Source organism: Gobio gobio, assembly GCF_949357685.1.
Source record: "Gobio gobio genome assembly, chromosome: 4".
NCBI lineage: Eukaryota > Metazoa > Chordata > Actinopteri > Cypriniformes > Gobionidae > Gobio > Gobio gobio.
The window spans coordinates 32,677,122-32,689,277 of record NC_137100.1 but is presented as its reverse complement, the minus strand read 5'-3'; the positions used below and the strand labels follow the sequence as shown (position 1 = coordinate 32,689,277).

The 12,156-nt window shown below is 35.7% G+C and overlaps 1 protein-coding gene across 1 annotated transcript in view; it reads right to left on the bottom strand.

Moving 5' to 3' along the window:
* LOC307125855 (PDZ domain-containing protein 2-like) overlaps nt 1–12,156 on the bottom strand; it is a 53,107-nt gene that overhangs the window by 27,768 nt on the left and 13,183 nt on the right. The window contains exons 2-3 of the mRNA XM_079816037.1: nt 9,055–9,544; nt 4,206–4,351 (exon numbers count right to left, since the gene is read on the bottom strand). Of these exons, the coding sequence (XP_079672163.1) occupies nt 4,206–4,351; nt 9,055–9,498 (590 nt within the window). The 5' untranslated portion in view covers nt 9,499–9,544. The remainder of the gene's footprint in view (nt 1–4,205; nt 4,352–9,054; nt 9,545–12,156) is intronic.

Genomic DNA, 12,156 nt, shown 5'->3' with positions numbered 1-12,156 from the left:
GTAACGTTAATAATCACATCCATGAACATGATTTCTGCCCGAGTCCTATCCCGATTCTTTTCCACTGGCTGTGAGGTGAAGACCACATGTCCCAAGATTCTGCGCTCAAACGTGGCGTCATCAAACTACGCCTTTGTTTTGAATAGGCGACCTCTAGTGGACGGAAAAGTTACATTCAAACAACAAAAGACAAAGAGAAAAATCACTCACTGCTCTTGACTGAGCAACTTTAGTATCTTTAATAAGGATTTATACAAGGAAGAATATGCACTATTTTACATTTAATTACCAGAGGTGGACAAAGTACACAACTCTATTACTTGAGTAAAAGTAAAAGTACTACTAGTCAAATATTACTCCATTACAAGTAAAAGTTCTAAAAACAGATTTTTACTTAAGTAAAAGTACAGAAGTATTTGTATTTAAAAGTACTTAAGTATCAAAAGTAAATTTAATTTTTTATGTCAATGCATTATTTTATTATTTTGCATTGTTGTATAAATGCACATTATGCCATCAATTAAGCCAGTCAGTGATGCTCCATCCGACATGCTAGCATACGACTACCTTAAACTCATTTCAATACTTGTATAAAAGTTACAAAGATCTTCACAAAGCTGCTGTCACTTTAAGGCCAAATGCACGGATCCAATACACTGATACACATCCGATATTCTCCCAACTGTTTACTCTTCTCTTTCTCCCAAACATTTTTGATCAATTGTATGCCAACTAAACTAATCTTTAATCTTTTCAGAAAACTGAAAACGGGGAACTTGCACACACACTGCGCAGAGGAACCACCTTCTTCCATTTTGCGATAAACTGACCAGTGTTCAAAAAATGTTGGGAAACTTCACATGACCGTATACAAGAGTTATTACTGATAGGCTGTCTGAAAAAACAACAACAACAAAAAAACTTTTAAAGAAGAAACATATCATCCACTGACTTTCAAAGCTGCTACAGAAATTACTTTCGACTTTGAGGACCTTGATGGAAATGTAGTGGAGTAAAAAGTACAATATTTGTTTTTCAAATGTAGTGAAGTTAAAGTCAAAGTTTCCCTAAAAATTAATACTTCAGTAAAGTACAGATACAAGTAAAGTGTACTTAAGTAGAGTACTCAAGTAAATGTACTTAGTTACTGTCCACCTCTTTTAATTACTTAATTCAATTTAGACCTACCTGACAAACTTAAAGAACTGTTTATTTCATTTGTATATTTGTTCTAATTTATTTATTTGTTCTTATTTTATTGTTCTTATCTTATGTAGAATTAGTCGACTAAATCTTATGATATTTACCCCTGGTTTCACAGACAAGGTTTAAGCCTAGTCCCAGACTAAAATGCATATTTGAGCTGTTTTAACTGAAAGCAACTTACACTCACACATCTTAAAATATGTCAGTGGCAGTGCCTTTGTTTTGTCTGAAGATGACCACCAGTAATATTTTTTTTTATCTAAGGCATGTTAATAAAAGCTATTTAAGGCCTAATAATGGTTTAATCTAAGCCCTGTCTGTGCCTTAGTTGACTAAAACTATTAAGATTACTAAAATATGACTAAAACTAAATGGCATTTTAGTCAAAAGACTATGGGTAAAATTTTGCTGTAAAATTAACAGTGCCACAAAGACATATCTGTCTCTGTTACATTCTTCCATTTCCAAATGTCCTCAGACAAGTGTGGATCCTTCAAGCCTGACCACTCAACTGAGGCTTCATTGCAATGAACAGTGTGCATTGAAGAGAGAAAGACTCAAAATCTGAAAGCCTCTCACTGGTCAAAATCCTCAGGGCTTCAGTCACAGATGAAGGAATCTGAGGTTATCTCAGTGTTAGCCGTTATATAAGAGCAGGAAACTTCATAACTACCCATATCATGCTGCACTGATAGCCCTGGACCTGACCACCTCTTGTGCCACACTAAAAAGAAAAACTTGGAAAGCAGCCAGTTTGACCAATACGCATGATTCATGTCTAAAGGTTTCTCAGAAATGGCCCCCATTAAAACTGTGTGGGAGCACGGGAGGAAATGTATAGATCTGTTGAATTATAACAATAAACCCTAGTGCTGGTCATACCAAAAATAGCCCGCTCTGACTGTAGGCGCTGTGGAGGAGCTGCGTATGTATTTTCCAACAAATCTGCAAAAACTCATGAATTTGTATATCCATAATCAATTATTTTTTCGGGTCCCAAAGCAAAGCCACAAGGGCTCATTTTCCTTGAGCACATCACCTAGAGGGAGTAATTCAAATTTGTTTAGGCAAAAAGGGTTAATTTCAGCTTTTGGCTCATTACCATCAGTTTGTTGTGCTTCCTTTAAACTTTGCCAAAGTGTGCATTAATGAATCACAAAGGGAAGCAAGTCAGCAAATTCTCCAACATGTTACAGCTTAAAACACACAGTTTAAGGGGCAATTCACATGTAGACTGAGAGGGAAAGATTTCTGCAGTATTAAAAATGTGTTTGTTTAAAGTCAATGGATATATCATATTAGAATTTGCAAAATGACAGCTATTTGCTTACATAGCCCAGGATACAGCAAATCACTAGAGGTGGAAATTACCAGGGAGCCAGTGATATGGTATTTCAACAATATCTGGGTCATGATATGATAACATCCAATTTTTTTGGTTTAGTGTATATTTATTCATACATACAATCCTTTCCTTCCTCAAAAAAACAAAAAAAACTATTCTAAACCATTCTAAACCAAGATATGTTCAATTAAATAAGAGAATATTTGCCAATACTGTTAAGTTAATTATTACTGATATGATACCAATATTTATTTTTAATTTAACAGTGTCTGTAAATATTGAATATTTTATTGTGCATGCTCATTTCAATCGTTTTTAGATTTAGATTACCTATGTAATCATCTAACGCTTATAACATTAAATTATTAAATTATTATAACACAGTTAATAATTCATATTGGCAAATTATCGGTTATCGACCATAGCATGAAAATAATGATCAGCTTTTTGTATCGGTCAGAATTTTAATATTGGCACATCCCTAATTATATTACATTATATTTTTATTTATTCTGTATTTTAGATTAGGGTTCGTTGGGGCTTTGCTTGAGTAAAATAATCAAGTGTACATTGACTTAATACATTGTACAATGTACTATGTTTTATCCAAAGTTGCCAATTTAACTTATGCACAAATTTGGAATATTGCATAAACATTTGTGAATAAAGCATCCAGTGAGTTGAAGAGAACAAAATAGTCCCTTCCCGATAAACTGGCGCTAAATATCACTAAGAACAATGGAAGTTGCTGCAGTAGGAGAAGCCACTGTATATAATAATTTCATATAATTACTTGCATTTCAGAGCATGCAGACGAAACACAATAAACGTGTTATCTATCTTGCTTTTGGTGGCAAATGCTGGGAGGGAATTATATTAAACCACTTTGATGACAGACTTTGTTCAGGCATTTCATAAAAACCAAAACAGCATTTTAGATGCTGTGCAACGAAAGCGGTCCGCTGGTTAGTCCAGTTATGCCGTTCCATCGCAGTCACGTTTTTTTTTTTAATGCGCATCGAGGAATTTATTTGGTAAACGTGTTCCATCTGAGTTTATGTGCATGTTTTCTTATCAGATAAAAAGTTTATCCAACTCAATTGAAGTTTTTTATGCACATTTTGGCTTTTTTATGCAATATCTTAAAAATAGGTGGATGGAAAATGTGCTATTGACTCTTTTTTTTTACCAAAAGCATTCAATGTAAATAATATAACTAAAAGTGACTATTCTTTGGCATGTGAATATCACAATATCATGACGTAAAATGTCGCAAATTCTCAACAAGAAAAATTTCACAACCCCTATACGTCGTTAAATTAGAGAGTAGACATGTCCTACACATGTTCCTACGCAACAGGACAGCAAAACTGAGCAAACAAATGCAAGCAATACAGAGCACTACGACTACAACTACTGAAGTTGATACTTTGTGAACATGGTCTTTATCGTACATATGGCAGCGTGACTAGATATTTTCTGTGCATCCATATAAGGGTGTCACAATGGCTTTGAAGATAAATGAGTATCGCAGAGGGCACTCAAGACTCTCTGACGCTTGCATATGTATGAGATGTTAATTGAGCAGTATCACCACAGCACCTTCTGTTGCCACGGCAGCAACTGAAAACCTTTGCTAATGAAAGCCGTTTACCTCTGTGCAGCTCCTCCCTCCTCCACGTGGGCCACGATGATACCGTGAGGAGAGCGTTTGGACCCTCGCCCGCCCGTTATCTGGATACCCAGTCCGTCTTGACCCTTCACCATGTGCATCTTCCAGATCCGGCTGCCCTCACAGGGCTGTAGATGAGAAGAGGGAGATATTTATCCATATGATGGAACAATCAGGAGTGTGCTTTATTATATAACACTATGTACTGAAACTCCAGCTGTTTTGTGGTTTTAACTTACATTACAGTTCTCAAACTGTTTCCCAACAAAAAGAAAACTACTAATAATAACAGACTGTTCACCAAATTAAGAAAGATTATTGTTTGCATAATTCCCTCAAATATTATTATTATTTTTTTTAACATTAAGTGAAAGAACTTTAGCATTTTCCATGACTTTTTTTTAAATCCAGACTTACTTCCTCCTTTGGAAAGGCCATAAATCAGAAGAAGGGAAACTTTAAAAGCACCTGTTTCTGACAGCTTCAAGAGCCACTTCTCTCACTGTCTGTGCTGCACTTCATCAATCACTTATATATTACTGTTCATTAATGATGAATTCAAAATCATCAAATAACAGAACAGAATTTTAAGAGACAATATTTTGGATTTGATGCATTAGAGCTAAAATATATTTATAATAGACTGTTCACTTTGTTCTCATATTCTGTCTGTTCTTGCATTCCCTTTTTGTGATTTTTGTCTATTATGATGACTAAACAACTAAAAAAAACCAGTTAATCTCTGCTTTTGAATGAAAAAGCTATGGGGTTAAATGGACCTGATCCTGTTTCTCAACTCCAGTGGTAGGAAAAACAGACTTCTTCCTAACTGTACTTCATGAGTACAATATGGTTTAAAAGTCCATTACATACAATAATGTCATTTCATTCAGAGTGTTTTTTTTTCGGTCAGCCTTTAAATGCATGAATTCATTTCAGCCACTGAACCATTTATAGCTATTGTTCCTGACATCAAAGCATTTCTAACAGTCAGTAACACTAACACAAAAGCCCATGAATATTTAATAATTTAAACACAATTTAAAAGATATATTTTAGGAACTCAGCCTATATATATATAGAACTCATCCTAAAATATATATATATATATATATATATATATATATTTATAAGACTTTTAAATTGTTGCAAAAGATTTCCATTTCAAATAAAGTGTGTTCTTTTGTGCTTTCTATTCATCAAAGAATCCTGAAAAAAATGCCAATGCCATTGCATGACTGCTTTCAACATTGATAATAATAAGAAATGTTTCTTATGCAGCAAATCATCATAATACAATGATTTCTGAAGGATCATGTGACACTGAAGACTGGAGTAATGATGCTGAAAATTCAGCTTTGCCATAACAGGAATAAATTACATTTTCAAAATATATTAAAATAGAAAACAGTTCTTTTAGATTGTAATAATATTTCACAATATTACTGTTTTACTGTATTTTTGATCACTTCTTTTAAAGTCCCCCGTAGTCAATGATTTTATCCTTTAAAACTCATCTTTGAGCACCAAAATTACATAAACGTTTTTTCCTTTGAAAAAAAAATGCTTGTTTAAAATAAAATGTAACTCTACGGAGGACCAGGAAGACGATGGAGACACGGAGAATCGGGAGAGACAACTAACATTCGCTGGGATCAGATAAGTAACGCAAGGTAAGAGAGTCCTTCCTTAAACGAGACCAGACAAAGAGACCGTGTGAGGTGTGTGCTTATATGCTGCCTGTAGTGATGAGGAGATGAGGTGCAAGTGCAGGTGATAAAGTGCATACAGGTGAGAATCAAGGAGGGTGCTGGGAAGTGTAGTGCGGATCTGTAACAGCCGGACACATAACGGTAATATATACAGCTAGCCTTTTGCTTGACTACGTTATCATACAGCTAGTAATGTGTTGCTAATGCTACATAAACCATGTTCCCGTTCGCCATCTCAGTCAGCCTTCTAAAAATCAGCATCCTTAGAAACGCTCTCAACATCATAGAACGTCAGTGGAGAAAGACATATAGTCCATCATAACATCGTAAAATACATCATATACATAATTCCCCCGCTATATTGCTAAACGTACCCAATATTTCATATCAACAGAAAAATATACCGGGATAACCCTGACTCCCCTGCTTCAGAGAATAGTTAAAGGGATGGTTCACCCAAAAATGTTAATTTAGAAATAATTTATTCACGCTCAAGTTGTTTCAAACCTGTATGAATTTATTTGTTCTGCTGAACACAAAGGAAGTTATTTGGAAGAATGCTTGTAACCAAGCAGATCTCTGCAGCCACTGACTACCATAGTATTGTAGTACCATAGACTAAATGATGACAGAATTTTCATTTTTGGGTGAACTTTCCCTTTAATGATATGCTAAAGAATGCACGCACGTTGACGTGATTGGACACAAGGTTGTTTGTGATGTAAGAAACATCAGCGATTTCAAACCGTGTTTTTGAGACTGTCTTTGGTTTACTAGACTTTTAAGGAGAAAATACTTAGCAATGCTGTTGATTTTTCTAAACATGCATTAAAAACTTGATTTTCACCACAAGGGGACTTTGAACATAAAAAGAATCCAACTGACCCAAAACTTTTGAACAGTATGTCTGATTATAGCCTAGATAGAGGGTGCTGGAGGTTGAGTAAGAGGAAGAGCTCATTATTTTTGCAATTCCGCTCGATGCCTCTTGTGGCGCAGATACATATTTCACCTTTAACATTCCTTCCCAACATGACAGTTGGGTTTGCACACACCTCTGAACTACAAACATGCTGCCACTTGTTCATATTTCCTTTGAAATCTGTCCAGAAGAGGGGCATGTTCTCAAGGAAAGCCTGTTGGCGGGGTGAATCACAGACACAGGATATCTCACTGAGATGGTCTGCTGCCTCGCTTCTCACGTTCCCACGCTTTTCTTGTTCACTGTCAAAATAAGCTTGCACATCCTCCCTCTGACATGTTCCTGCGCAACACGCTTGCATAGACACATTATTGCTACTAATTACTCGCATGGTAATCTCACTTTATGTCTAGGAAATTTATTTTATCACATTTTGGAAAAGTGTATTTGAGAGGGAACCATAAACTGTAATTAATGTTACACATAGATTATGTTTCTTGTCAACTGGGTTGTGAAGTCATTCATAACTGATTAGTCATCAGTGTGTATATAACTACAAAGATTCTTGAGATAAAAACACTCTGACTTATTCTTTGATATTGTGGTTGGTGAGATGCAACATAATGGTGTCACACATTCTGGTTAAGATATTACATTGCTCCAAGATAAAGTGACTAATTTCAGTTGCTCAATGAGTTGAAAAGGAAAATGATTTTATCTAATGATTTAGATAATCCACTGAAAATAGTGAAAATGTGCAGATGTTCTCTTAAAAAGCTAGTTTTACCTAAATTGACCCTTAAACATCAACTTTCATTTATGCAACCTAATGTAGTCTGGTTGATTTAGTCATATTAAACTATATTTTTGACTTTAATAATAAGGATGCACTGATATTTAAATTCTGGCAAATACAAAAAGTGACCATTAATACAGGTTCTTGTACCATTTTGTCAAAATAAAAACATCTAAATTGATCTAAAATCAATTGCCATGAATTTAGTCATTATAACAAAGTATGAAAAACAGATATTCATTTTGAGATTTACTAAAGACTATATTGTTATACTTTTTTTTTTTAAGATTTAAGATTTAAAAATAGCGAAAATGAGTATGCAAAGTTAAATATCCAATAACAACCAATACCAAAACATTTTTTAAATAAACTATAATATTCTGCCAAAAACCAATATGGTACCAATATATTGAGCATCCCTATTAAAATAGAACCCGTCTCAGGCCCTTCAAAGAGCGTTTATTTGCTAAATCTGCATTTTTTTTTTTTAAATATCATTTTAAATGTAAGTTAAGGACACAGTTATACAATTAAGCATATCAATTCAGTCTGTTGTCCTTTCATGTGGCTTTCCGAAAATGGCTTGTTGCAGAATCTCATGGAAACCGCACCTTGTCGGTCACCGAAATCCTGTGTGATTGTTCAAAATCAGACACATACAGCTTTTTGGGATGATCCCTCCAAGCAGTTCTTCCAACCACTGGCACATGGTTACATCTAGAGGAACCCTTATGGTTATTTTGAGTGAGCCACTCAGTTTAAGGTCACAAGACATACATGCTCCAAAGAACACTAGCGGTCCCAATGGAGAATCAAATCGGAAACATATGCAGTTAGCCGCACTGTGGGGTCTAAACTTCTAATTATATGATGAGCATCAACCAACTACTCCTTCATCCTCAAAGCAAAGTCAATGGCAAATGTTTGAATTTGTGCACTTAAAGGGCGTTTCCAAAGATTTTAAAGTGCCCTCTTTTCTGTTTTTTTGCTTGTTATTTTAGCACATTTTTATGCTGACATTTTATGGCCATAATCTGTGTAACTTTTCTTCAGACACAACAGACTTCAGACAGCTTGGCTTTATAATAGAGAATGTATTATAATATGGACCATTTTATAACAGAGACTATTTTATAATATATACTATGGTTTTATATTATTAATTATTAATACAGAATTAATACAGAATATATTTTTATATATTTTAATCTAATATTTTTAATATATCATTGTTAATATTTTTCATATTTCTATAATATATAACATTATAATATTTCATTTTAAACTATATTTTTTCTAAGCCCTAGTGGATTCATGCATTCATTCAATTCAGGACTTATTTGAATAACCAGTTCTAACAACTTATATTAAAACAAGTTTTCTTACGGTTATATTTCTTACCTGACAGGACGGTTCACTGCTTATTGACTCAGTTTTGTAGCTTTCAGACAGGCGCGAGTGGAATCGGCTGGGTAGGGTGGCCGTGCTCCCCACCTTCAAGTGATTGGGTATCACCTCTGAGGAGCCAATGAACGGACTATCATCGGTCGGTGTGTCCTGAGGGCTGCTGCTCTCTGGGGACGTGACCTCTGCCTCCATGGAGCTGTAGCCATTCTCATGCTCAAAGTCCCGGCTTTCTTTACTGTTTTTGCTGTCGCGAGTGAACGATGAGCGGGAAATGACGCCAAATTTGCGGGTTCGTTTTCCGTTCTGCCCATTCTGTGTGGGGCTGCCAACAGGCTCGGAGGCATTGCGCCGGTGCTCATTAGAGGCGTCCACACAGTTGCCTCCACTGCTGCCATTGCATGGAGGGAGAGGAGCTTTGCGTTTGATTCTTCGCAACATGATCAGGTAGATGGAGCCTCCATTCCAGCACTGGTCCGCCAAGTAACTGTGGAGGGATAAGGAAAAAAATAATTAAACTGCTAAAACACATGTTGATCACAATGTAAATTAACCCGTTTGATAACAAAATAAACACATTTTCACACATCATTACTAGGGATTACAGAGCTGTCCATTTAATCAAACATTTACAATCACATTAAATACACTAGTCAAATACTTGTTTACAGATCACACCCAAATTACCCATTTTCTTTTGTGGAACAACAAAGGTGAATTTTTTTTTTTTTTTAAATAACATCTTGTTCAGTCTTTTACATGTAATGAAAGCAAATGAAGACTGGGGCTGCAAAGTCAACAAATAATACTAATAATTAAAAAGTTGTCATTCCAAATCGTCAGAAACCTTAATTGTTGACGTTCACTGTAGCTCTTCTCGGTGCGAAGCCTGGTGCAACACTACAGTGATGGCAGCTGAACATTCAGCTTTTTCCAATCACAGGAATATATTACATTTTCAAATATATTCAGATAGAAATGAGATCTTTTAGTAAAAAAAATCTTACTAACCTGAAACTTTTGAACAACGATAAATATAGGGTCATATAATAAAACCACGTACGTTTAGAATAACGAGGGAGAGTAAATGAAAGAAGGTTATTGTGTGTGTGTGTACTATGCCTTCAAAATGTGTAATTCAGAGAGCAAACAAAGGAGCTTATAAATATGTCATAATTAATGGTTATGGGATTATCTGGAAGTTTTTGAAATAAGGAAGGGCACAAATTTGCAGAGCATATTTTACACCATGTCTAGACAAGTCCAAAGACAGATATATGACAGAAGAAACTGATATACAGCACCTCAGGGACATGTCCTGAGACACTCCGCATTATCTGATGCAACTTAGAAGTTTAACTGCTAGCTGTAGAAAACACTTTTACAAGTTTATCATATATGACCTCCATTTTAGCTCTTCTCTCACATGATTCTCATAAAGAGTGCTTAGATGGACATATTTAGCAGTAACATTTTGACAAATCTCAGCTGGTTGAGACTTGAAATGTCATTATACATTAACAAGTTAAAATGATCATAGTTAATAATTTGTGCTTCTTGTTTTGCAAAGGATTTATATATCTTGAATAAAGCTTATCCTAATATCCTTAAAGGGACAGTTCGCCCAATAATGACGATTCCGTCATCATTTACTCACCCCTGATGTCATTTCTCAATACTTTCTATCTTCTGTGGAGCACAAAATAAGACATTTTAAGAAATGTCCATAAAAAGGAAATATTTTGTGTTCCACAGAAGAAAGGCATACAGATTTGGAACGACATGGTGGTAAATTAATTATGACAGAATTTGATTTTGGGGTGAACCATCCCATTAATGTATTAAAACAGGCCAAATAAAGACATAGACAAACTTCAGAACAACCATCTACTCTTAAGAAATGTAATAGGTCAAAAGAGCACACACACCTTGAGTTGAGGGTCAAATGAATGAGCAATGTTCTTCAATAATATGGTAACACTACATCCAGTGGCGCACACAGGTCTGCGCACACTGATTAACTGTGGCTGAGTGATATGTTTCCCCAGTTTTCCTAGCTTCCAGCTGTACAAAGGCATGGGGGAGTGGACTTTCTATGACAATGTGCCCCTGACTAGCCATACTGACAGTGCTGATGTAACACACCAACAAAGCATTTGCTTACATCCCCTAAACAGCAAGCCAGACAAAAGATACTAATGAAAGAAACGAAAGAGAGAGGTGTTCTAGAGAGAAAGAGTGAAAGAGAGTGATTTAATGTGTCATGAGTGGAATGTCAATAAATATATATGCTAATGATTTCTATTTTAGCGATTGTCATCAACAGCAGTAGGCCTATATTCAGGCTCAACTCCCTTATATTTATGCCGAGTTCACACTGCATGATTTTCAAAGTCATCAAATCACTGTTCTTTTCACACTACATGACTGTCTGGGGTAGCATTCAGTGGCTGCTGTGTTCACACTTCACGATGGATCGGTGACAGGAGGTTCCACACTACATGACAACTCTGCCTGGTCCACAAACTACGTTTCACAACCAAACACACGCGAGAAGTGATAAGGAAGTAAGGCAACATCACGTGTGCGTGAGACTGGAATTGTTATTAAAAATGATAGCCCACAAGAAGCTTGCGATCCAAATTGTCTGTGCGCTGATTTGCAGCAAAAAGGAGAAAAAGAAAAAAAGATCATGGAGGAGGAAATGGTTGGGGAGACACGGGATTGTTCTGCAAAGAGAGTTGGAGGTAAATAAATCATTTCGCTATGTGCTGCTGTTGCGACTGGTCAAGCAAATGTTTGTGCTTTGTTTCTGTTTGATACAATTGTAAATACATCTATTAAAATAATGATATTCTGGTCTATAACTCTTCCCCGAACTTCCCGCTGCCCTGTATCTTGCCCTCTCATTGGCTGGAGGTCATTGTCAGAACACATTTAACACAGCAGAATTTTGAATCCAGATATTTAGCATGACAAATATCTCACAGTTACCGGCGACTCGTCTGCAATTCTCTCATATCACGTCTTAATAATAATTATTATAATTCACACTGCGTGATTGGCAAAACAGTGCGCGTTCACGCAAGTGACAATGAT